At 40.0% G+C, this 27,752-nt stretch overlaps 1 protein-coding gene across 2 annotated transcripts; it reads left to right on the plus strand.

Moving 5' to 3' along the window:
- Window positions 1-84: 84 nt before the first annotated feature.
- NUDT4 (nudix hydrolase 4) lies at window positions 85-26,682 on the plus strand. 2 transcript variants are annotated; one of them, XM_036400723.2, is made up of 5 exons: window positions 85-477; window positions 14,006-14,116; window positions 19,872-19,916; window positions 21,906-21,993; window positions 23,027-26,682. In XM_036400723.2, the coding sequence occupies exons 1-5, from the start codon at window positions 379-381 to the stop codon at window positions 23,227-23,229; spliced, it is 546 nt and encodes a 181-aa protein (XP_036256616.1). In that variant the 5' UTR covers window positions 85-378; the 3' UTR covers window positions 23,230-26,682. The 2 variants fall into 2 exon arrangements, with proteins under 2 accessions (XP_036256616.1, XP_036256617.1); XM_036400724.2 differs by having other exon boundaries at window positions 88-477; window positions 21,909-21,993.
- Window positions 26,683-27,752: the final 1,070 nt, after the last annotated feature.

Genomic DNA, 27,752 nt, shown 5'->3' on the forward strand with positions numbered 1-27,752 from the left:
GCCGTGACCGGCGCTTCGCCTCCCGCCCCCCGCGGCCCCGCCCCGCCCGGCGCCTGCGCGGAGCGGCGCGGCGGGCGCAGGAATGCGCGTTACGGTTAAATAGTGGGGGCGCAGGGGCGGCCGCCGCGGGCGGGCGGGCGGCGGCGGCTCGGGGCGCCGGGACAGTCTCCATGGCGCGGCGCAGCTCCCGGGGCGGCGGCACCAGCGGCAGAGGCAGCGCGGCGCTGTTGTGACAGCGGCTGGGACTGGCCTTCCTCCAGCCCCGCTCCCGAGCGGGGGCCCCGCGCCGGTGTCCCAGGGGCGCGGCGGCGGCGCTCACAGAGAGGAGCCGTGGCGGCGGCAGCGGCGGCCGGGGGCAGCCCGCGTGTCACCGCCTCTATGATGAAATTCAAGCCGAACCAGACGCGGACGTACGACCGGGAGGGCTACAAGAAGCGGGCGGCGTGCCTGTGCTTCCGCAGCGAGCGGGAGGACGAGGTGAGCCCGCCGAGCACGTGGGACGGGGGCGCCGGGCCCGGCCCGGCCCGGCCGAGGTTCCCGTCCCGCCGGCCCCGCCGCCGCCGCATCCCTTTGTCTGGCCGCGGGGCGCGGGCGCCTCCCGGGGGACGCCCCCAGCGTGCACGGTCGAGCCGGGACTCCCGCCACCCCGAGAGCCGGCAGGGGCGGCACGGCGAGGTTGCGGCCGGCCGGGGCCGGTGGCGGGCGGCCCCCGGGCCGTGCCGGTCCGAGCTGGGCCGGGGGCGGGGCGGGCGCGCCTCTCGCCCACCATCTTGGGGCGGCGGGGGTGCGCGCCCACGTGCGCGGCGCCGCCTTTGTGCGCGGCCCCGGCCCCCTCGGCGGGGAGAGGAGAGCAGGGAGAGAGGGAAGGAAGGAGGGGGGACACTGAGCTCTCCGGGCGGGGCGGACACCGGCTGGAACTCCGGGGTTATCTTCTGTGCGCCCGTGACACGCGGAAAACCGGTTAATGTATAATGGCGCGTGGAGGGCAGGGCCGGTGTGTCATCCTAAGGCGAGCCTCCTGCCCCTCCTGCTTGGGTGCGATAAAAAAACCCTGCGCTTGGAACACCTGCTTTTCCCACGGAGAGAGTAAAATGGGGCTTAGAAATATTTTGTGAACGAGCTCGGGAGAGTTGTTGCTGCGGCTCTGGTTGTAGCGGGTGGCGCTCCCCCGGAATTTTATGTTGCAGCAGAGTCGGGAGATGGCAACAAAGTTGTCCCGTGTTCCGAGCCAAGGTCAATGGCACTGCCCGTTATCTGGGATCTTGGCTGATGCTTTCATTGCACAATGCTTTTTAGATGGTCTCGGGCTGGACCCGTACCCTTTTGCGACTTCTGTTTTCATTTTCTTGTTTAGTAGCCATGAAATAACTATAAAGGTTAGTGTTTGGAGGTTTTTTCTGCCTTTATCTAGATGCTGGAAGATGCTGGTGCCCTTCCCAAGCTGTCAGTACAGCGAATGTCTTCCTTACAAATCTACTAAGTAAAAGTAATGCAGTGGGAAGAGGCCTGATCAAAAAATACAGGCACTTGGGTTTAAGCTAAGAAAAATTATTTCCATTGTGTTATAAATATAACCTTGGGACCGTGCTGAGGAGTTTTTACTAGTGTGAGGGAGAAAGGCACCCAGCAGGAGTCTTGCAAGGTCTTTTTATGGGTTACAGCTTTTCTTTGGTCTCTGACACTCCAATATACTTCACCATTTATGTGACTTTAATATGAATTTTTCGATGCTACTCCAGACTTATTTGGAGTTTGAACACTTGAGCCACTGTTACAGCTTTTTGCACCAGTTGTAGTGGGAAATTCATGGTTAGGGTCACCTTTGTCAGTGATTTGAGTTCATTCTTCATTTCCTGATACAACTTCTTGTCATTCTCTTTCAGTCTTGTATCCAGTGAGATCACTGGCTGCTTCAGAATACTGTTTTTGTATAATAACATCCTCCGAGGCTAAGGATGGTAGTGGCAGCTTGGCTGGGCTGTGTAAGAAGAGTGGGTGCTGACCATTATTGCACTGCAGTTCCTTGTGTATTCTGGATGGAGTACTGGCATTGCTAGCATGAGGCTGGGCCTTGGCATCATGCAGGTAGACATACTTGAGGATGAAGTGAATGGGAGAGCATCCGATCAGATTTAGGATATAGATTATGTGTGTGGAAACAGTTAAAATTGCTTTCTGACAAGTTATTTCCAGGAAAGCAGTGCCAACAGCTTGAACTTGCTTAGCAGCTGTTTCCCAAGTGCCAGCTTCCTCTGTGTCAGTACAGAATCTATTCCTTACAAGTTTGATGCCTGACTGCTGTTTGGGATTAGCTTCAATCATTAGCCATGTTCCCCAAACTGGGTGTTTGAGGCTTGCTTCTGTTTTCTTGAACACTTGTCCAGGTGATTTCTGTGTTGGTCTATTCCATGTAAATGTCTTCAGTGTTTCTTTTCTAAGTCTTTAGAGGTTGCACCATCAGTTTTCAGCCAAGCTACACCTCCAGGGTGTTTAAGTGTAGGGTAATTTCTGCAGGAAAGGAACACAAGCGTGGTATCTCAGTGGCTGGAGAAGAAGGGAGCAGGAGACTCCTGCAGAAGTTATTGGGAGGTGGAGGGGAACTACAGGATAGAATAGTTTTCACAGTTATTTTGACTTACAGGATAAGCAAAGAGTTGCTTGACAATGGAGTTGAGAAAATAGAACCAGCAACTGAAAACAATTTTTAGCAATACATTTCTTTTTAGGAGTCTTAAAAGCAAGAAATCCAAATCTCAACTTTTTTTTTCTGGAGATACTGTCTGCACGACTAAATTTGGTCTATTTTTCATCTGATTAGGTTCTCTCTGGAGGAATGAGTATCTATAGCAATCTTGTGATACAAATCTTAGAATTAAACTTTCTTTCTACTTCCATTCTGACTGTCCAAAAGGCTTGTCCCTAGCCAGTTATAGCTGAGCTTAAGCTTTTTTTTTCTCCTTTCTTGCACTTAGTTTTCTGACATATCTCTAGAGAGCAGTCATTCCTTTCTTAGCATTTTTTATGAACTTTAAGACTTAAATCATCTTTTCTTAAAAACAATTTTCTCTTTTGGTCATCATGGTAGCTCTTACATCTCCTTCCATTTGGAAAATGTATTTTTTAATGTGGGTGACACTTGTGGTTGCTTTAGATGGGATCATGCTGTGCTGTGTAAAAGGTTGCTAACACTTCTCTAGCTATACCAGAAACAATGTTGTAATAGGACCCATCTCTACATGACTGTAAAGCTGTTGTGCAGTCATCTTGTGTTTTCTGGTGATATCTAGGTCTCTTGCTTGTTGCCACCTCATGAACTCTAAACTTGTACCAGAAATCCACAGCAATGTTCTCACCTGAGGTGATCCTTCTTCTGCAACTTCATGTGATGTCCCCTGTTGATATCGTGACTTCTGGATGCTGCCTCTTGACTAAAGACTCAGGCATGTTCAGTAACAGCTTTTTGTGCCCATTGACAAAAACTGGCCAAGTCACTAAAACAGTTAATATCTCTACTGTTCATCTAGCAAAATCTGCTTGTTATGGCTTCCTGGTCGATTTCTTATCCATACTGCGCTTCTTTTGCTGCCTGTGCAGCCTCCTTGATGTTGATGTTACAGCTGAGTTTTATGCACGGTGAAGTAACATGTCAATGGAAAAAGACTGGCCAAACCATCCCTTACACTTCATTATACCTCTGTTTATTTTAATACTATTATATTACACAACTGTTTACATTGCATTTCAGTCTGCTTCTTTATTTCTCAATTTGGAACATAGGTGTGCTGTAGAATACTGCTGAGGCAAAATTCAGCCTGGTGGTTCCTCCAAGCTCCTATTTCCCAGCTCCAGCCCCCTGTCCAGTTAGACTTACTGCTGGACTTGCCACTCCTTGCTGTCAGGCTTAAAATTGTTGAGTCAGTTCTCCTGAGTGTTACAGGCTGCAAACTGGGCTTCCCTGCAGTCCTGCACCCTGTCAAAAGCTGCTGCTTTCGAGAGCTGATGTTGAAGCTGAAAACCTGGACCCGAGATGACTGATGGTTTTTCAGCTGCACCACTGTGAAAGTCATATTTCTTCATCTGGAAGTGCCTCCACACAGAATGATTTGGTGCTATACAGCCCATTTTGGTTTAGATTTTGTTTCCTTCATGCTGTCATAGTGTATGATTTAAAAAGAAAAATCCTTTAAAAAGGAAAAAACCCAAATAGCCAAGTAAAGTGCCCATAGCTTTGGGTTTTTTGGGTGTTAAAGGAGGTGGTCTCCTGGACTACTGCCATTAAAGTGTTGCCTGTTTTGGTCTTACCGCTGTCATTTGGGCTGAAGAGAGAGCAAGATGGCTGGATAGGAGCTGAAGTGCTGATTCCTTTTGTTCTGTAAGGAAATAAACGAGTAATTGCAGGGACTGTCTGCCTTTTGGAAGAAAAAACATCCTGGAAATGAAGCAGGAGAAATCCCAAAAAAAAGAAACCAGGCTGTGTGGGCATGCAGTGTGTGGGGGGTGCAGCCTTTCTGCTTGGAACAAACAAGCTGGTAGGTGTGTGCAAAAAGCTGATGGCATTCAGCAGGCAGGGATGGGCTCGCAGATTGGGCTGGGAGGAAATGCAAGTTTCTCTTAAGCAACTAGGAGTGGATGGCAGCTCTAGAATAAGCCTGCAGGAGAGCCCTCTTGAAGGGCTTCCACTGGCTGGAATTGTTTAGACATTCAGTGTACTGTAAACAGTGGTTTCACATAAAAACCCTCCTGTCGTAGGGTCTGCACAGAAGGTATGCAAGGGGATTCTTACTTTTCAATGCAGAGAGCAAGGCGTGCCTTTAAAGCAGCAGGAGCAAATAGTAATAAACATAATTTTTGTAGCAATTTGAGTAACTGAAATAATTTTAAAACTTAATTTAATTTTTTTCCATCAACTACATCTTATACAAATAAATGAGTAGTTATTTTTAAGTATCTTGAATATAAACTTTGAGTGCATTCTAATTACTTTGGCATCTGTAAGAGTGCTTTATGTAATCAAATATGGTACTGAAAGCCCTAGTTTAGTGTTCAGTCAGCAGTTGCTAGTGGCAGACCTAAAATAGTTTCATATGCAAAAAAATTCTTCAAGCTTTTCAATTTTTAATTTTGCATTTGTTGTTCAGCCTTGTACATGAGATGAAAACAGATGGGAAGGTGTTTTTTTTAATATTGAGACAGTGAGGAAAAATGTATTGTTACACACTTAGAAATGTAGAATTTTTTTCCCCCTCTGTAGCAGGGCATTCACTTGCATGTCAACTATTTATCTTGTCCTTCAGTTAAAAATTATAAGCTCCTAGTGTTGTAGCTCCTTTTTGGTCTGATTTAATAACTATTTATTTGCTTGTAGAATGTCAAGATAGGTAAGCATGGGTTTCTTAGATCTTGTTATGATGATCATAGTTTAATCATTTTAAAAAATAGCGTTCTTTAGTTTTGTACAGATGTTGCTTTATATTAGCAATGGTTTTATTAAAGGAAAAAGCAAAATGTTATTTTTATGTGCATTGGTTTAAATGGTCTGAAAGCCAGAAGGACCTTTTGTTATGCAACCTGATCCAGAAAACCAGAAGTATCAGAAGTATCACCTGGCTATCCTGGAAAAATGGGGTGTTCGAGGAATTATTGTAAATAAACTTGCAGAGTCATGAAAGATGTTCCATACTTGACATGGAATTTTTCATTTGGTTTCTTTATCCTTCAGTGTAGAGCTCTCAGGTGTCAACACACAAATAATGTGTGCTTTCAGATAACCTGGGGTATGACCATGGCACCTTATTTAAGGCTGGCATGGTCTCCATAGTGGTATGGGTTACCTACCTTGCATTATGATGGTCTGATAGAATATAGACATATTTTAAATGACAGAGAATAGACATTTCACTTGGACTTCAAGCACACTGTGGCTTTTATTTTCTCTGTTTCGTGTCCCTGCCCTGCTAATGGACAGGAAGAGTAATTAACATAGGGTGATTGCTGCCTTAGCTTTTCGTCAGCATTTTCTTGACACTTGGATATTATCAGCCAGGTTGGATGAACAACCTGTTCTAGTGGAAGGTGTTCCTGCCTATGTCAGGGGGACTGGAACTACCACATGATCTTTAAAGGTCCCTTTCAGTCCAAACCATTCTATGAATCTATGATCTGCATGCTGTAGAAAAGGGTATAGCTTGAAAAATCAAGGCCTATAAACAGCTTCCAAAATGGCTCTTTATGATGTGTCTACAGAGGCAGTATTTGCTCATAGTGTATGCCTGCAGGCTCATATGGGGTTAAAGCTTGTGTTAATGTTAAGAAAAATTGAATGTTAGGTTGCTGTGGTAAGATTTATGTCAGGTAACCAACTCTGGATACAAGACACTGGTGTTTATTATGTCCACAGCAAAGCAGCTCTCTGCAGGCATGGCATATACACTATGTTTTCATGCTGGAATATTTTTCCACAAATTCCAACTACTTGCCACCAGTGGAAGCCTGCAGGTTTAGTGAGGCTGTGGGAATTCAACTGTCCACCATGGCAAAAATCTTCAGTCTTCACTCATAAGTCTTCAGATACTGACATCAGTCAACAATGAGGGTTTTTTTTTATTTTGAAATCTCAATTATTTTTTTCCTATACCTGTAGTATTAGTTTTCTATGCCATATGGATATGTTTAATGGGGTTGATAGCTGCTTGAAGAGGGCTGGGCTGAGGGGAGAAGGAAATATGGCTGTACTTGTATAACATCAGGCTAAGATGTCCTGTAACAAAGCACTTTTTACCCTGTTTTGAAGATGATGTCTTTTTGAGCCAGTTATATTTATGTTAAGATACTCGAAAAAATATCCTTGTAGCTTACTTGCTCTATCCTAAGTTTACTTAGGATTTAAACTGGTGGCGAAGTTTCTATTTGAGTTGTTCAGTTAACTCAGTGGGGCTCAAAACTTCCAAGTTACTGTGAAACAGCAGTGGCAGACTTCTTCAGAAATGCATTAATATCATAGCTAGATATATATGTATATATGCCTATTTACATTCACATATATGCATTCTTATCTCTAGCTAGAGTTTGTACACATGTTTTTTTAAACATCTTTTGTAGATATGTGAGTTCACAGTCCATAGGTTGATGTGTATTTTTTTCCCAGTCTTGTTTGTAGAACTCTTGAAGAGCTTACTTTAATTCGTTGGCTTTTTGACTTCGTGCTTAAGCACTTCGGTGAAACCAGTTCTACAAATGTAAATACTTTAAAACAAATTTTAGTCTTCAAAGATGTATCTCAAAGATAGAAAAGGCTAAAAGGTAACTAGTCAAGAAATAACCTTGTCAAATCTTTACCTGCAGCTGAGCAGCTCTCAAAGACTTGGAGCTCCTGTTTCTGACAAGTGCTTGGAAGCTGATCCCTCAATCAAACAGATTGTTGCTGAGTAACCAGCAAAGCCCAGTTCTCCTGCTCGAGATCAGGACGTGGTTTCAAGTTAAAAGAAATGGGCTGCAGTATTAATTTAGCTCTTCCCCTGCTACCTGGAATTGTGGTTTCTCCCTTGGTCTGCATTAGCAAGCATGAGGGAGGAAGGCTGTTGTGTATAGAGGACTGGGGAACTGGCCCAGTGTGAGAAGTAAAACTAATGCTCAGTAAAAAGTAAAACTTTTATATATGTACTTGTGGGAAGTTTCTTATTTGTTTGCAGGTTTTTTTTTTCATTATTTCCTTTTGTCATGTGTCTGGGAGCAAGATCTGCACCCTTCATCACACTGTGAGACCTGTCACATCTGTTTTTCCAAAGCATGCTAAAGCTTAGGGGGAGATGGAATGCTACAGGTGACTTGAGTCACTTTATGTGAGGAAATGTGTTCTGACTGGCATGCCATAGTGGTACAGTGCTGTTCTATTCCTCATATGAACACTTCAGCCAAAGAACAAAATGAAGTATGTTAAATAGCCAGAGAAGACACTAAAATTCTGTGTCACTATAACATGTTAGCCAAATATTTGCATTTAATATGAAATAAAATTTATGAAACATTACACCTGTAATTGCAAGTCAAAGCAAAACTTCTGAAAAAAAGCTGATATGTCTCTCCTTATTGCTATATAGCCTTAAAGTTAAAAGGTCTCAAAGGAAAAATAGTTTCCAGATCTAATTCTGGAGTATTAGATCTAATTCTGGAGTATTATATAATTATACCCATATTTCTTTACCATTCATCTTCAGAATGGGGGAAAAGTAGCACTGACTGATATCCAGGTGCTGTGTTGCTGCTTTGAAAAGGGATATGCAAGTAAAGTTGGAAGGATATTTCAGACTTTAATATATTATGTAGACAGAACCCAGTTTCTTGAGATGCATTCAAGATTTGTGCTCAAATTAATGAGCATTAGGATTAATGTACTGCTAGTTAGCCATTCCTCTGCTGTTGTGCTAGCTCCTGTTCAGTGAGGCTAAATCATCTTTTATAACCTCTGTCATAGCTGGGGACTGCTTTGCAGTCTATGGCCTTTAAAGTACTTTAGTAGAGGCTCTTGAATTAGTACAGGCTCATTTGGAATTGGGAGGCTGCAGTGGTGCCTTTCTGCCCCAGTTGGTGCAGCACTGCCCCTTGAACAGCCGTGTCCTGATGGGTGTTGTGTGTGCTGGCTGGACAAAGCTTTCATGGGGAATCTACTTTTCATCCAGATCAGCTTCCTAATAACCTTGTTATCCCAGTGTTAGGGGGAAAGTAAAGGTGTTGCAGTCTTGACTTTAATTAGCTCTTAAAATGCTATCCAGTCTGATCCTATGGTTTTGTTATTACTTTCCAATAACTTTGTGCATGTTATTTCTCCATGTGTAAAAAATAAACGAATTTTGAAAATTTGGCAGTAACAAATGAGGACTAAAAGCAGTCACTGTCCTGAGAATCTTTTCAGGAAGGCAAATGTTCCTTACTAAATGCTGCCTGTGTAGCATTGCTATGGCAAGGTTTAAAGCTGCATTTTCCAACCTCATTGCCAAAAGGCAATGGCATTCTAGGACAAGGATACCACATAAACCTATAGGGGAACCGCAAAACTGTTTCAGAACTACTAAAATGAGGCAGTGATTCTTGAAATAGAGGAAAAAAGTGTTAGATAAAGGAAATCTCTTTCTTTAACTACAGTAGCAGGTTGACATATGCTCTCTGAGATGTGTGCTTCTGCCTAAAAAATTTTACAGTTGAATCTGCAAATATGATCCAGTGTTTGTGAGATGCTTTTCCTTGCTTCTCAATAGTGTTCCTGAGTTGCAGCAGTCAAAGTTGTTCCCTAGTGCTTTTAAGGAAGCTCCTGAGGTGAAAACAATTGGAAGTTAAAAATTTTAGGGAATAATAAAGCACTTACTGTTTGTATTCTTCCCTGAGCATCTGCTTTATGGCTGGTTTTAAACAAATCTTAGGGCTTGACTGACCCTTTTGGCTGTATTAGGATTGAATCATCTTTCTGACTCTGTCAGGTGCTTGTAACTTTAGCAGACCAACCATGTAGGCTGAGTTTCCATACCAAGTGTGTTAAATTATATTAACCTCCATCAGAGTGGGTCCTGTCTTTTTTCTCAAAGTAGGCTTGGATGTTTTATCCTCTTAATATTTCTGATGCCTGTGAAAATATGCGATACATCTAACAGCATTTGACACTGTTTTGTACCTGAGAGGTACCTTTTAATGCCTTACTGATCTTTTCTATACTCTGACCTGTTTAAATCTTCTGAAATTATTTGTGTGTACTCACCTTTGTAGAGTTTGGGAGCTGAATCCTTTGTCTTCCACACAGCTGTCTTCTGAGCAGTACACCTGGGCAGTGTGATGTTCTTTGCAGCTGAGTCACAAATGCTCAGCAGTCTTTTGGGAGTGAGGGGTTGATTCCTTTTCTCTTGGGCATTGCTCCTTCTAACTGCCAGCTTTGCTATAAAGAAGGGCAGACTTGACTCCATCAAGTAATTCAAACATATGCTGGACAGCTACTGGAGTAGTGGGAGCCATGAAAATGGGGTGTGCCGTGGGAAAGACAGGAATAGATGGGATTAGGCTGGGAATAGAGAACTTTAAGACATCTGATGACAAATAATTATTGTAAAATTGGAATGGTCTATTTTCACCTTTAAGTTGGGGATCACTTTGTTTTGAAGTCTAAAGAATCCAGCTGTGAGGGGGTCTGCTCTAGCTAATTTAAACTTTATTCTTGCTTTTTTAATGTAAATTGGTTTTTAATACAATTATTTTGGTAAAGTATTATGTCCTTCAGTTAAGAAAGGTAGAAAGCAATGATATAAACTTAAACCAGTTTCTACCTCTCTAGAGCTTAATATGAACAAAATTATCAAGATTAATATCTTGTGGTTATAATTTATATTACTCTGAGCTGTTACCCTTTTGGCCTTCTGGAATACAGGGCTACTAACTGTTTCATGAGTGGTTTTGACTTGAGAACACTAAAAAGGCCAAAACTTCAGCATCTTTAGAAATTTTTAGTTGTTTGTCTGCAAGCTTAGCATTTATAGTGACCAAGTCCCATGATGCCACCTGCCCTGTAATAACCATCTTGGTTAACCATATTATGGTTATGTGTATTGATAGGTGCTTATTACAAGCAGGCTGGCTAGCAGTTTCTCCTCCTCACTACACTCAAAGGTCATTTCTATTCCTGGACTTGGAAGTGAGGTGAAACTTGGCTGGTAACACTTAATGGAAGAATTTTTCCTTTGTTTCCTCTTAGCTGAACTTTGCAGCTTTACTTCTTCACTTGGCAGCATTACAGCGTCTTTACCTTAGTCTTTGGAGTAAGATAAGCTCAGCTGTATAACTAAACAAGCAGATTGCACTGCAATACTCAGTACCTTTTTCGAACAAGAGTTATCGACAGTAAGTCTTAGTCAGAGACATGGGAAAGGCAGTGACCACTAGTAAGTAATGCAACTCAAATCTTAGCCCTTTTTCTGCATCTGGGGATACAGGACACAGACTTCTTTGCATAGGAAGTACTTCTGCTTTTTTTCTTCTGAGCCTAATGGGGTTTTGGTGTAAAATTTGGTGTGCATAAACCAGGAAAAAATACAGGTGTGTGAGATTCTGCAGTCTCTTCTTTTCCAGTAGACTATTGTAATCTGCTTGACCATGAGCCTCCTCAGAAAAGACTGGATTGTCCAGGCGACCTAGATCGTATTTCTCCTAGTTTGATTATCTTCTATTAAGGGAAGGTGAATTGCTGCATTTTTGCTGCTGATTTTTGCATTTCTCTTGGCATGTGAGTGCAGTGTCAACCAACCACAGCTTTTTGGTGTCTTCATAGTTAAATCAGGTTTTTATTTGCACCCTCATCTTCTGGCCACTTACAGATTGAAATACCTCAAAACTATATGGAATGAAAAACAGCATACCAAAAAAAACCCCAAAAATATGGAAGACTGCATGATGCTATACTGGAAAAGTCTGTGGAATGCTTTTCAGCCTTACCACACAATCCTGCAGCTGCTAGCTATCAGGTCTTGTTGTTTGTGGAATCTGATTAGCACCAAGTATGTTTTTGATAGCATTACCCCAGGATGGATGCCTCATGCCCTAGTGGCTTCATGTGTTAATGGTAAAAAAATTGTGCATCTGAGGATCTCAGGGATATATCATAGTGTGAGCTCTTGGATTCAGACTGTAAAAGCAGTGGGATCACAGGAGAATAAAGCATAGAGGGAAAGATGTTTGAGAAAATGCTTCAGTTCCAGGCTTAGAGGTTTGGATGGTTGCTAAAATTAATTCCCAGGCTGTAACACTTGAGAGTTTATTGTATATGTAGCTGTAAAGCCTGCATACAAGAGTTGATGTATTTTAATGTTGATTACTTGCTAGCTGTATTTGTTTCTGCTTTTTAAGAGGGTAATTTAAAGCTAATATATGTACAAGCCCAGCTTAATAGTTTATTGATCTGATTAGCAGTAGTCAACTACTAAATATAAAGGTGTAAAAAATCCTGGCTTTACACTACACTGCCAGAAAGAGCAACCTGATTTATCCCATAGTAGTAATTAAGAGTTTTATGTTTAGCCTTAACTAAGCAATGAATGCTGATTTTAAATTGTTCTACCATGTTGGGAATGATTTAACGATAATCATCCTTTTGTTTATTATTGTTGCTAGCTTTCACATGACTGGATTGAGTGCTAGTTTCATCAGCAGAAAATTATCTTTACTGCTTATATCTGGAACTCAGAAGTGAATTCATAACTTGATTTTTACAACTGCTTTTTAAGCACTGCTTAAAGTGGTTCTTTGTAGTGATACAGGTGCTCCACCTAAGTGTTCAAAAACATTTTCTAAAATTACTTTCAGTAGAGCTGTGTACACTCTGTGAATCTTTTGTTAATGTCAAAGGATCCTAGGAAACCAAAACCTTTGGCTGTAAAAATCAAGTTGAGATGCGTTTGGGTCTAACCTTATCGCTTTTGCTGAATATTCTTAGCTTTTTAGGTAGCTGAGTAAAATACTTGAGTTGACTGAAAGCATGAACTTTCAGATCAGATGCTAAGAATGCTTCTGTACTAAATGATGTCTTTGCTGTATTCCTTAGCATAGGAAAGAATTTTGGGGAAATTAGTCCTACCCTAAAGGATTCTCCACTGTACTAATCTTGACTGCACATAAGATAAATATTGGGAGACAGTATCTGTCAGATAAGGCTCTTCCAGGTGCACCTCAGTATGCACACGTATCATTGCATTCACAAAGTATGCAGTCATCTGAATTACACTCCCAGTTCCTGTAGGTGAACCTACAGCCTATTTCCCTGAGTTCCAAAGGGACATAGTGTAAGTAGTAATCATCTCCCTGTTACTGTCATCAGAGTCATTTTCCTATTTAAGCCAACAGGGGGTAAGTTTGAAGTCCAGGAAGGTGAGGGCTGGGATGGTCACTTCAGTTGTCTGGCACCAGTTAAAACTCTGCCCTTTAGACTTGAGGTTCTTGTTCTAGTCTTTTAATTGCTTTTCAGGATTCGAGCACTGACCCTGCCCTTTTACTCCCCACAGTTGTCCTTTGACTTCAGGATAGGGTTCATGTAAGCAATGCTTAGAATAGGAAGTCTTTTACTACACAGATGACTGAGTATGTCTTGGTAACTGGGATGTGTCTCAAATATAAGTTAAACTGCTTATTTCCAAGTGGTCCTGAATCAAGGTTTATCTTCATGAACTTCTACTGCAAAAATTACTCCAAATACAAGGTATCATAGTTTGTTGGAAAGCTAACATCCTTCTGCTCTGAATATTATGAAGTGCAGGTCCTATAGATGAGGAGTTTTAAATTGGTGTGTATCAGTGACAGAACCAGGTTAGAGTCAAATTAAGTGAAATTAAAGCATCTTGGGGGAAAAAACGTTAAATTTAGAAATTAAATTCAATGTGTTGTGCTTTTTCCTCTTACATAAATGTTTAAAAGAAACCAAATTGGACAAGGGCCAGTATACTCTTGCTGTATTTTAGTTATGCAATAGTGTAAGCATGTCATGCTAACATAACACTTCAGTAACTAAAAAGAAGCTTGTTTCTGTCTAAAAATTAGAAATATTTTCAAAGGTCTATTTTTAGCCAGAAGATGCCATTCCAGAAGAATTAGTTTAACTTCTCTGTGATGAAAATGTCTTAATTTTCACACTTTGCCATCCATATGATTTGAAGACTTAGTTCTGGAAAATATTGTTATTAGATTTTTGTTGTATGCCTTCACTCCTATGCACATTATTCTGTATTTTCCACATCGTGTCTAAGCATCCAATGAAGGCACTTGTACAAAGAGATCACAATGGCATTGTCTTGACTTGTTTTATGAAACAGATTGGATGTTAACTGTTTTCTTCTTTTTCCAACTCCTGCTTGCCTGTTATGTTTTCTTTCTGAAGCCTGTAATCCATCTGGCTAGGTGAATAAGTGCATTGCTGGAAAAGCAGGTAGCAGTGAGGTTCCTGAGCTGTGAGCTGTATTTAACAGTCATTTGCAATTATTTCTAGGTGCTGTTGGTAAGCAGTAGCCGATACCCAGATCAGTGGATTGTACCGGGTGGAGGAATGGAACCAGAGGAAGAGCCGGGGGGAGCAGCCGTGAGAGAGGTCTATGAAGAGGTAACAAAAATAAAACAAAGCAAAAAATCCAGCTGATCTGTGCTACTGTTGTCTTCAGATGGGAACCAAGAAGGAAGAGGGAACTGCCTCCTTTATCCAGTACTTGACTGAGACCTTTGTGGTTATGAATTTCAAAGAACTGCAGTTCTGTGTGTTAGAATTGGGGTATAGTGTGGTGAGGTGAACTAATCAATTTAGCTTCTTCTTTCATTTCATAGCTAAATTTCTGTCTGCCTTTATAAACAAGTACTGGAAGTAAAACTGTGACTTTATGCCAAATGGCATGTTACAGTGTTGTAACATTTCTGTGTTTGTGAAGAAAATGTTTGACTTGCAGCTCTTTTAGAACAGAGTGAAGGTAAAGTAACCATTAACATCTAGCTGCATAAGAACAAAAATCAGCAGACCTTAGAGGACATTTCAAATTAAACAGATTAGAAACTGATCTATCCAAGCAGCTGAGAATTCATACGTTTATGGCTGCTTATCTATAAAGAAAGCACTATGGTTATAGTCTGCCTTTCTATCCCTACCCCTATGACCAGGCAAAACAGAGCTTAAATCATGATGAATTCATGCAGTTTCCCTATACTACAACACTTAAATTTCAAATTCAGAATTCTGGGGTTTCATTTGCTGTTTTTCCTAGGAAAATTGTGAAAAATATTAAGTGTTTCTTTAATATCTAACAGCCATGTCTAAACCAAATAAAACTGCAAGAAAAATCAAAATATAAGACTAGAAGGTATAAGATTTTTCATAAATTGGATGCATTCTGGTGAGTGCATTTCAGGATTTCTACTAGACTTAACCGGTTTTCTCATCCCATTTTGCTATTCCCAAAACACACTAATATTGTTGCTGATTAGTATTTGTAATGATTTTTTCTATTAGCTATGCTATTTGATGGTTTATCTTGCTTACCCTTAAGACTGGTTCTGTTGTGATGTTGAGGCTTAGGAACCTGATGTAGATGTGACTTGCACCAAACAGTGCCTGAAGAGTGCCAAAGAGTGACAAAGTGAGATCTGTGAGCTGTGACTCAGTGACCCTTCTCCCATTTTCCTTGGGGAACAGACTGGTTCATTACTGGCTGCTCTCAGCAGCCTTACTGCAGCAAGGTTCAAGCATGAATAAACCTCACTGAACCAAAGGTGTTTGTTCCAGACTGGAGGAGTTCATTTTGACCCACACAAGACATACTCAGCCACAGGGTACAGTCCATGTGAAAGGAGCAAAGAGTTTGGGTTCTAGCAATGAGTCAGCAAAGATTTAGGCTTCCAAGCAGTAGTAACACCTCTAGGGAGAGTCTTGTCTTCCCACTGTCACAAGTTCATGGGTAGGATTAAAAAACCCAGTCCTCTGCTCAGTTTTCTTAGGAATGCTGGTAATTTTAATTGCTGATCTGACTTAGGGTATAGTCCAAGGTAAGGATAGTAAAGTCTCATCTCCATGTTAAATTAGAGCCGATTAAACTGTAGTCATATGTTTGGGGTTTTTTGTTGGTAGTAAAGAATGGATGATCTTGAAGGGACTGTGCTTTTTATGGTGTTTTGGAGTACAATATAAAATTCCAGCCATGTTCTGCTTTGAGCTGTGCTTGCAAATGCATGAAGAGTTTTCATGGACTAGGTGCTTTAATAAGCAAAAATAATTTGGTTACACTTGTTCTACTCCCTTAGAATTCCTGGGGTATGATAGCTTGTATAGCTGATCAGACTTAGAAGCTCATACCATAAAGTAAAATATTCTTCAGCTACCAGCTGAGTCTTATATGCTTCCATGAGATTGCCAAATGCCATTTTTAAAGAAAAAAGAATGGTACTTAGGGGTTTGAGCCATGGAAATTCTTACTGACCTTTCTAAAGGTGGATGTCCTTTCTATTTTTATACTAAGGTCAATGTCACCTGGCAGGCTGGTTACAGTACAGTGAACTGTTAAGAGTTTTGTGAATGAATAAACTTCAAAGAAAGCACAGTGGTGCTGGTATGAAATGTGTTTCTTCAGTATTGGGTCATACACATGACTCAGTATTTCTATTAATTTATTAAAATGGATAAATTCATAGTGGGAGTTGTGATGACATTCCTTAATTGTAGAAGTGTTGATAGCCCACTGGCTTTAAATATCCTCACTTCAACACCAATAGTAGTGTATTGAGAATGTTTTACCACTCAAAGATCCCTGTAATCAAATGTACATGCATGGCAGTTGTTTCATAGTCTGCCTGTGTATATGACTCCAGGGGTTTTTTAACTCTTCAATTCTTGTTTGTGTTAGTGATAATGATTTTTGCCTCTACTGAATATTTAGTGTTTCATTTAAGGTTGTCTGACATTTCACAGGTTACTGGAAATTGATAGTTACCTTAATTATTTAGATGAAATAAACTTTTACAAACCTGCAAGTAGAATACCAAAATGAAGTTACAGAATAAAGCAATCCCAGAAAGGTATTGAACCTCATCAAAATGAAGAGCTACTCCATTAATGAATTTGGAGCTTTGTCTTTAATTGCATAGCATGAAAGATTAAAATAAGTTGTCTGCAAATGCACTGTTCAAAGAAAAATGACACAAATGAGTGGCAAGCCAATGATGCCCAGCCTTGTAAATGGAGATGTTCTGTGAACTGTGAACGACTCCTTTTTCTGGCTCCATCTCACAAAAAAGAGACTCTTGCTTTGTCTGTTTTAGTAGTGTATTGAAAGGCCTATGAGAAAATACGCCGTTTCCTTCAGCCCTGTGTGGATATAGTTTCTGAGAAGAAGAGGATGATCCTGAAGATTACTTGCTGTAGCTGTGAAAATGACAGTAATATCATCTAAGACTTCTCACAGGAAATAGAGGAATTAGCTCCAATGAGCATCTAATATTTGAAAAATGACCAAGTGCTACAGACTAGACTTAGACTGCAGAAATAAATAAAGCACACTCTCCGCTGAAAGATTAGGGCAGATGTAGTCAAGCATTTTAGTATGCAAAAATGGGCCAGGAGTAGTCTTGCCTCCATCTCTTCAGGACTGTAGCCAATAAAATGGCTACAATACTATCCTACAAATGCCAGAGTTAAAAATAACCCAAATCTTTCAGATCTTGAGCAACTTTCTGCCCCGGTAGCTGTTAGCTTGGCAGTGGAACTGCAGCGTGACTCTGGCTCCATCTGCAGGGGACAGGCGAGTCTGGCGCTCCTCTGAGGCTGCAGTACCTCCGCAGCTCAACAGGAGTGACCTCCGGGCACACTGATCATGGCATGAAGGGCTGAATTCTCTCTCTTGTGGCTGATTTAGACTAATGCTAAAATATATGCATAAGATTCAGATCTGAGGTTCTATTTGCAGAGTACTCAGACTTCCTTAGAGTATTGTTCTGGGCAAGTATAGCACTTAATTCGACAGCTTGTCTGTCAGAAGAAAACTGGGGTTTTTCAGGCTTTTTTCCAAAACTTTAGACAGCACTTTTACACACTTACAGAAGCCTATAGGATTCTGTTTACATGAAGAACCATATTTTAAGAGCCATGGGTACATAAAAGCCAAAGGAAGAAGTATGTTTTTATGAGAGGCAAAATGGTTCAACGTCTAGAATTTAACCACTGTATTGGATTAGAAGCTTACCATTGGGAAAGAGGGAACTGCTTTTGATATTCTGGGGATAAAGCTGAAGTATTTCTTGGTCCTCTAGCACTTAAATTTGACACATTTTGAAGCACATTATGAAAAGAACTTGAAGGAAATATTCTTGTTAGTAAAAATCACAAGCCTTTGAATTACTACCTTTTTGCACATCTGAGTGTAGATATTTTCAAAATACACTGCTGTCTGCAGGCATGATGCTACATTTTGGAAACATGTCTATTTGATTAGAGAGTAACTAGACATCAGTTATAGTAATCACATTTACAACATCTGATTGCAACCAAAGCTTCACTTCAAGCTTTGGGGAGTTTTTACACATGATCTAATGGAGTGCTTCTAATAGCTTCATTCAGAATTACTCAGCTAAGTGTATTTGTTTAAACCATTGATTTGCTTGGAGGGAGAAAAGAGAAAGTGTTAAGTAAATTCCACTTAGAGTAACATTGATAAATTCACACTGTGACTATGGGATACCAGTAAGGTGACAAAAGTCCTCTATGAAAGCTATTCAGTATCAGTAAACCTAGCTGGTCATGGTGGTGTTGCCATGTGTTAAATATTAGTTGTCAGACTCTGAGTTGAAGTGATACTGTAATGCTGAGAAAATTAGGACTGATCAGTAAAAAGCATTTCTTCAGCATGCTGCTTTTCACGAATAAGTGCTTTTTCATTACCCAGTATAAAGCACAAGCAATCTCTAGTGCCTGTTTTGGCATACCTTACTCTTTCAGCCCAAAACAAGGGCCTGTCACTTTCCTAATTAATGTGCTGCTTAATCACTTATCTATAAGGTCCAGTTGTGTATTTTGGCTTTATGAGCTCTAACAGGTATCTTGGCCATCACAGCAGACAAACAGAATGTTGCATGTAGTTTTGCATTAACTTTTGCTCTAGCTCTTGCTCTAGATAAGCAAAATGCCTTGATAATTTTGCAGAGGCTGTGTTCGGGCTTCCTTCATCCAAACGGCTTAATCAATAACACCAGCCGTCTGCTTCCTTTAAAAAGGCAGTCACAGAAAGCATTCACTTGTAAGACTTTGATTAGACTTATTGCTAAAGCCTGTCAGAGTTACTCATTAAAATGTAATGAAGATCCATATGGTCCTTTATATAAAGACATAAGACATCAATAAGTGTCTTTAGCTAAGGCTGGAAGCAAAGACTGAAAACTAGAAAATGTCATCTTAGCACTAAGAAGCCCTATTTTAAATATTGGTTGTATAACAAGACAAAAACAATCTAAATATTGTCTGTCAGTAGGCAACATATGCCTTTATGTGTCAGGCATATGGACTGAGTTTTGTTTAGAATTAGTGGATGATCATAAGCCATGTCCCTTGGAACAGGCATGATATATTACTTTTGGAAAAGTAAACCTTAGAGTCTTAGTAGAAAGTAATGACCACCTTATCTGAATTGATAAAAATCAAAAAGCATAGGCTGATACAGGGATTATTTTAAAATATTGGAATAAAAGTCTGAATTGAAAGCATTTTGTAATCATACTAGCTAGAAAGAGTTCAAAACTGCAGAGAATTGGGGATGTAAATTTGGGGCTTATATTACATGACAAAAGCTACTTGGGATATGAAAACTAGCACACATTAAATCCTTATGCTGCAAAATCCATGCAACAACCTACAGTTTAATTTATTATTGTATTTTTAAAACTTGTATTTAAATTTCTGTGTAAAATAGCACTGGAGTTTTGATGATTGCTTCTTTCAGATTAATTCTAATACTATTTGAAATTCTCTTGTCCTTTCTCCTTTCCTAGATTATTTCAGTAGTGGGTATGATTTATCTATTTAATAAAATACAGTACATTAAAAATGTGGTAAGTAATACAGTATTTTGTTCTGGATGGAAACCTTGAAGGATTTATGGGTTCTTTGATCCACTCATTAAGACAAGCTTTTGTACTCTAATACTCATAAAGAGTCTAAAACTAGAATCTCCAAAATTAGTGCAGCACTATCTAATTAAAACTTAAGTTAAAACTCTTACTTAAATAGCCCTAATAAGGAGGAGTATGCTAATGTAGGATGATGGTACAGATGCTTTATATTTTTTTAAATTAATACCAAATGCTAACACTTTTTCTTGTTTGTTTTTTAGGCTGGAGTAAAGGGAAAGCTAGGCAGACTACTTGGAATATTTGAGGTGAGCAGTTTCCTTTGAGTTCTAAAAGCAATGGCTGCTTTGTGAAAACTGATAAGCTGCAACATCACACTTAAGTTCATAAGTATTACCTACCTGTAATTTTGCAATGTTGCTGGACCTGCTGCATTAGACAGGACTTTAGGTGTTACATGATTTGTGAAGATTTGAATAGGAAGAGTTCAAGGTACTTATCCCAGTTTCACAGAATATTCTCAGTTGGAAGGGAACCCCAAAGATCACAGAGTCCAGCTTTTTAGTGAATGTCTTGTACAGGGATCAGATCCATCACTGTGGGTTATCCAGCACCAAGCTCTCACCAGCTGAGCTAATCTCAGGTCATTTTGGACCTCTACTGGAAAGATTAAATTAGTACTTATGGAGAAAAAAAAATCCCTAAAAACCAAACCATTCATAAAGTTAGGATTTCTGAACCATTACACCAGCCTCTTTTGAGGCACTCTTTTGACTTTTCCTCTCTGGTTAGATTTTGCTGAAGTAATTTGTCAACTTTCACACATGTAAATTGATAAGTCTGGATATGAATTCTCTTTATGGCTTTAATTTGCTACAAAAAGGCCAAGGCTTTGGACAACAGATATATTAAACCTTTAGCTAACTATGTAGTTCAAAACATCTATTTGATGGTATAAACATCAGACTCTGAACTACCAACAGTGCAAGTACACATGCTAGCTAGAACTCTATTTTAGTCCTGCTCAGGTTATAGACAGGAACAGACTAGTTTTAATAGTCTTCAGCTCCTAATACATCCATATGTTACTATGTTGTGTGGTATATTAAGTGGAAGTCCCTTAGTCTCAGTGAGGTACAAATCTTCACCCAGCTTTTATAGGCAGTGTATTCCTGACAGGGATTTCCTGTGTGAGGCATTACTTAGTCATGTGTCCCAGTGTGTGAAAGTATGGAAGCCATAACACAATTAGAGAAGCTCCTGAAGCTTTGTAGTTAGTACTGCTCACATTTTCTTATATATTTTGGGTTTGAGTTGAACTGGATGGTCCCACACGTTAAAAACTTGGCTGTGTTTTAACTCTGCTAAGTGGAAAAGGTTATTTTGGTTATTTGCACAAGAATACTGTGCTTCTGTTAGGGCAGCTAGGCCATAGCATCTCTTGGTTCTTAATACAGTTGTAATTGTAGATGACTGTGGTTTTATTAGGAGCACAGCTCTTCTCCAAGGGTGGATGGTCTGACTGGTTGGGTAGCACCTCAAACACTGCCACTGGCCTGCTTTGGAGTAGCAGAGAGTAATGCTCCCATGGGCTGGCTGCAGCAATAGGGGCCTTGCCCTGAGCAGACAGCTCTGTCAGACTGTGTTTAACCTGCCTTGTGCAAAATACTTGCCTTTGAAACACGTGGTGAGTGCTGCCATCGTGGCAAACCTGCTGAATGAGCAGATGGCAATGATTTTTGCATTTGGCATGACTGCAAGCACAGGTTATTTAATTTGCCTCACTCAGAGTGAAACTTTACAGCCAGCATTGTGTAGATGACATAGCCACCTGATGCAGTGGTTCCATCTTGAAAAAAGTGCTTAGGTTTTCTTAAATGACCTTTCATCCACGAAATGCGTTGTGAAAACAGTTTTTGCAAATGTGGAGTACTGTGGTAATTTACAACATATGTAAAAGATAAGTACTAGTAATTATCCAGGGCAGTACTAGTGGATAATGCTAATATTTAGCTGGATGACACTTTGGTCAGAACTTCATAATCTTCAAAATTGTTTGTATTGTCTTTGGTTTGGTTCATTTTTTTTTAGTCTAGTAAAAGAAAATAGCTGTTTCAAATAAAACTTTGGTTCTCCCATTATTTTGGGTCTCATCAGTACAGATGTTTATTTAGTGAAAATGAAAGTCAGGCTTGCTGGCAACTATCCTTTAGAGGTAAGTAATTTCTATCTTGTAGTTGTGGTAAGTCTGTAAGTTACTTAGATGAGAATTTAAACTTGTACTTCTCATATTCAAGCAGAACCAGGATCGGAAGCATAGGACGTATGTTTATGTTCTTACTGTGACAGAAATACTGGAAGACTGGGAGGATTCAGTTAATATAGGTAAACTAATTCTCTGTCCTTATGTGCTACACTTAAAAATGTTGTGAGCAAACTCTTCATTTTTCTTAAGCAGTTTGGGTAATTCAGGGGGAATACTAATTCTGTTCTTGAAAAATTCAAGGCATGCTGTTCTTGCACACTTTAATACATAACTAGGGTTGCTTCCAACATAGTGTTACTCTTATTCTTAGAATACTCTAATTGTTATAGCATTATGACAAAATAAACATTGTAATTTTTTAAAGGCCAAATACTATACTGCCAAATTGTTTTTTCCCTAAAAAGTAGAATGTTTTACTGTCTGATACTCTAGGGTGTTTTTGAAAGTGTCCTTGATCTTAAATAAGTGGTTTATGTATATTCAAGCACAGTACATACAATGCTGTAAAACCAAATAAAAAATAAAATTCCTTCCATTTTAACAAGACCATCATTGACCTTGCTATATGTATTTTCAGAGACTTTGAATTTTAAAGGACCAGCTTGTAAAAGTAAGATGGTCTTAAGTGATCTTAGTAAAGTCTTGAAACTTACATAAACATGTCTGATACAAGGTATATTATTTTTTAAAACTCACACCTAACCTGAATAACTCCATAGATGGATGCATATGGAGACTTGGAGTATGGACCATGGCTTTTGAAATCAGACCAAGCCATTCTCATGCATGCATGTTCAGTCTCAAGATTGGTTTTCTGCTAGGCACAACAGTGTAGGATGGCAGTATCTAGTAATTTAAACAACATCACACTTTCCTCTAATGACCAGCTGGGGCTTTTGGAGCATATAAAGAGTCATATGAGTCTCTGTCCACTATCTGCTTCAAGAGAGTTACCTGAAAGTCCTTATTATGAATTGCATTTCAGTAAGCCTGAGTGAATCTCTTGGGTTAATCAGTTCTTTCAGAGGTCTTTTTTTTCACTCTTTTGCCTGACAACTTCAACTTCCAAAGAACTGAGAAAAAGTGAATAACTAGATAGTAACCAATAGTGCTGTTAACATTTTATAACTCTGTTCTTTCTTGTGGATTCAGGAAGGAAAAGAGAATGGTTTAAAGTAGAAGATGCAATCAAGGTCCTTCAGTGTCACAAGCCTGTTCATGCAGAATACTTGGAAAAACTGAAACTGAGCTGTTCACCCACTAATGGAAACTCTGTGGTTCCCCCTCTTCCAGATAATAACTCCTTATATGTCACTTCTGCACAGACTTCTGGGTTGCCCTCTACTGTGAGATAAACATTCGGATTACCTTTTTATTCGTGTCATCACAACAGGAGACATCTGTGATCACATGTAGGCATCTGTATAACTGTCAGTTCTAAGTGAAATATGTGAATGTGTCATAATGTCAAATTTATTTGAACATGTTTTTCTTTTAACAGTGTAAAGTAGTATTTCAGCAAACCAAAGCCATATAGGGATTTTTTAAGATGCCTTAATAGGCCATTTAAAAAAAAAAAACTTGACTATATAAATTTATAAATTTGCATATCTGCTAAAATAAAATATGCATCTCAGTGGTGTTCAGCTTATTTAAAACTTGTGAGTTTTAGTCAGTAGTTAAAGCTTGAGCAGATAGTCTAATACTAAACTCTTATTTGGTATCCACAGATGAAGTGCTAAGACCTTGAGCTGGCAGTATTTGGGTAAATGAATGTGTTGAAGGCAGAGGTGCACAAGGGTGACTGCAATAAAGCACTAAACCACATTGAGCCTGTCAAGAGCAAAGGATACCAACACTAAGCACTGCTTGCCTCAATTATCCAAAAGGTTGCCTTGTCCTATGCAATCTTCATGTAACATAAAACTAGGGCAAGAACAAGAACTTTGTCTTGCAGCTACCAAAACTATCCACTAGACTGTAGTTTCATCACTTGGTCAGCTGGGGAACTGTCAGAAGGTTTGTGTGAAAAGCAGTGTAGATCTTTCTTCCCCATTTTTTTTTCCTTTTAACCTTGATCCATGTTTGGTTCATGGTGTGATTACACTGCAGGTTGCAAAAACTTCTTTCTTCAATTCGAAACATCTCATGTAGTGTTCCTGCAGTCTGTTGCAATTTAAAAATGTTTAAAGGAAAGTTAAGACTTAACCAGGGGCACCCTGAGGTTGCAGAGGTGTCTCTTAGCAAGCATGTGTTGAGGTGCCTTGCCCTGCAGGAGCCAGGAGTGCTGCCTGCAGTGCTTGGGACAGGAGTGTTGACAGCTACTACACCAGGAGAGAAAAAATACTCCTTTATCCTATTAGAATGAGTGCTGAAACCCCCAGTTTTAAGTTAATTCTTAAATCCTTCAGTTCTACTGTTTGAACATCAATTTCTTTAGATTCTTCAAATAAAAGCTGGCCTCTTGGTAAAAATATAGTTGGAATAAATGAGGTATGGCTGACAACCTCCCTGTTCTAATTATTTCTCCTGCTTTTCATCCAAGAAGATGAAAACTAAATCCACTGTTGGTCTTAATGTTTTTACCATAGGATTACTCTCTCTGTATGTGTGTGTGTGCATGGTTTCTTCTACAAGAACACAATCTAATTCACATGAACATCCTACTTCTGAATATTTTCTAGGATTTAAACCCAACTGTACCTCCTTTATATCCAGCCAAAACAGGTCGAGGTAGACCACTACCTCACACATGAAGTTTATTCTGGGTAAAGCTCATTCTCTTCTACAACATTTGAACCTTTGTAAATAGTCCAACTAGTAAATAGTGAGTGTAAAATGGAAAATAAATGTAATTTAAACCTTTTGTTACTCAATACACAAATGGTTAACTTCTACTTTTTTAACACAAATTGTGTAAAATGCTGCTATGAATTTTTTTGTGCTGTTACACTTTTTTAGGAAAAAAAATGTTGTTGCCACAAGTTACTCCTAGAAAAACAATCTTGTGCCATATATAAATGCAGTGAAACTAGGGAGATAGATGATCTGATCTCTTAATGCTGCTCTCTTTGAAGAGGCATAAATACTACTGACAAGAGGCATGAGCCACAAAGCTGAAGACTTCTGAAACAGTGGATAGGACACTGCTTTCTATCCCTCTTAGCTCCTAGTCCAGGTCACTTCCAGAACTGGAAAGAACACACAAGTGTTCAGGTGCACCTAAAGGTGGAAGCATTGCCAACAGCTTGTCCATCCTTTCAGCCATGAGGTGGGAGGCCAGGGAAGGAGCATTGCTGTTTCAGTAGTGCACACTACAGGGGAATCCCTATTTTACACTGAACCTCTTCCAGACTGGCACACCATTTGCTCAGCTCACTGCTTTAAACTGTTCTGCCAGGTGAAACAGGAGAAGGAGGGGTTGAGCATAATGAATGTCTAATCTTTATTAAAATCATACTCATGGTGTGGAAGGGTACCTCTGGCTCCAAAGCTGCCTTTAAAAGAATGAATCATTTAGCTCCCTTTTTTGATCACTTAAATGCTCACTTTTTTTGTTCAGTAGTTATTTTAACACTTTAAATTGAGCAAACTTGTATAGGTTTTCTTGTAACAAGATTATATCAAATCCATGAAAGCTCAAACAGAATCCAGAGTTTGAGTTTTTATTCATTTAAGAAAAACGCTCTGTCTCCATTTCAGATTCTTGGAATGAAATCAATCCAAGCTTGTATGAGATTTAGTGGTAATGCATGATCTTTTTTTGTAACTCTTGAATTATGTATTTGATAATAATGTAAAATGTACAGTATTGCTGTTGCTAACAAACTCAGAGTTGATTGCCTATAAATATTTTTGGTCACACACATTTGAGCTGTTCAGTAGTGCCAGACAGTTTTTTTTTTTAAACAGCATTTGTTGTACAAATCTCTTCAGTCTCTATGCAACCTTCAGAATGAAGTTCTATTGCTTTGACTTCTACTCCCTTTCAAAGAGAAATGTTTTGTGAATTGCAGACGTAAACAGAAAATTTCAGTTTTGCTACAGGGAACAACTGCAGTAAAGGGACAGCAGTATGGCTTTAGTACTAATGAAATCTGACACTCAACTCCAACAGAAAGAGTTGTAAAAATGGGAAGAGGAAGGCTACAATTTTTCTACTACCAATCAATTTAAATGTTAGAAGCATTTTGTTTTTACGTGAATCACTAGTTTGATGGGCCAAACCTATTTCAAACAAAGCAAATTTAGGATTTCTCTCATGCCAAAAAATTCTGTGCAATGTATCCAATTCGGTTCTCCAAAGGAAAAAGGGAAGAGACAGGTTGTCATCTGCAATTGTTGGAGTCTGCTTTGTACTGCTGCTTTTCCTGGCTGATGGGTTTGGAGATTCTCATCCGTTACATTATGGTGGTATGAAAGAAAAAGAGCCTTAAAGTTGAAAATCTCATGGAGACAGAATTAAGTAAAATGGATGTGCTTTTAAACACAAGAAATCCTGAGGTATTGCAGAGAGGCTGTTCAAGTGAAAAATCTTATTTTGGTGCTTACTGCACCCCTGGCTTAGCCTAGCATTGTTCTGTTAACAATGTGCTGTGAAAAGAAACATGAGGGGCAGACACTTGGTTTACTTAGCAGCATGGTTTGTGAAGTGAAAACTGAAAGGAAGGGGGGGGGGGAGGGAGGGGAAGGGAATTAAGTTGTACACATTTTGACCTGCTTGCATGGATTTTCTTTAAAGATTGATGTAAGAATTTTGACTTTTTATATTTGAGAAATACCAGAATAAAATCTAAATTAGTCCTGTGGATGATGTAGTCATTCCATTGCAAATACTGCACCAGAAGTGTTTGTGTGAAAGGCTTCAACCCCATCTAAACTATATTTAAGTTTCATCTAATGTTTCCTACTTCTTGCCTTGTCCCTGCACTCAAGCTTTACCAAGCTCCTTGTTCCAAAGAATCATTTCTTCTCCTTAACTTGACATGACACTCCCCTCTCCCCTTAGCACACATATCCAGTGCCTGTCCCAACTTGAAAACTGAAAACTGGTGGCAGTGCTCAGCCTGCTGCTGGAGCCCTCCCTCCCCTTACCTTGTTCTTTGAACCTGCAGTCTTCCACGCTGGTAGGATGGTGAGCAGCTCCTGTGTTTCCCCCTGTCAGTATGACTTGTGACAAGCAATTACCACAGCTCCCTCTTCAGCTTAAGGAGTTTTCCTGTCTGGCCCCTATCACTGGATCTCCAAGGCATCCAGTGACATGTAAGACTCAAGGCAGAAGTGTGACAAAGCACACACATGGCAAGTAAGGCAAGAGTGATTGACTTTCCCAAGACTTGGAGAGATTGTAAGAATCTTCCATCTTGAACTGAAAAAGTTAAGGGGTTTTTTAAACTTAGCCTCTTTCAATACTCTTAGGGTCTCAGTACTGCTGTGGCATTAGGCAAGGCACTGCCTCCTTGGCTCAAGTGATGAACAGCACCACATCCCCATTAGGACAATGCTCCACATAAGGAATGGTGCCACCTCTTAACCTGCAGACTCAGCAATCACAGGCATTTTCTGCTTGTGACAATCTGATTGCTATGGGCTATGCACCAACACCCCAAACAATGCTCTCAGACAATTTTCTTCCCTTAAATAAGCATGAAATACTGTTCAAATAGCCATTTTCGGAAGGCAAGGGGGCCACTGAATGTGTCTGCTGTGTGATCAGCTGCTGCTTGCCTCACAGCCCACACTGCTTTCAGCAGCTCAGTGGTAGCACTGGTTCCCAGCAGCTTTCCCTCATTTTACCACCAGTTCTGATGGATGGGCAGTATGAGGAAGCATTACAGCAATGTATGATGCTGGCCCAAAGACCATCAGCTTGTGCACT

Source organism: Molothrus ater, chromosome 5 (assembly GCF_012460135.2).
Source record: "Molothrus ater isolate BHLD 08-10-18 breed brown headed cowbird chromosome 5, BPBGC_Mater_1.1, whole genome shotgun sequence".
Taxonomy (NCBI): domain Eukaryota; kingdom Metazoa; phylum Chordata; class Aves; order Passeriformes; family Icteridae; genus Molothrus; species Molothrus ater.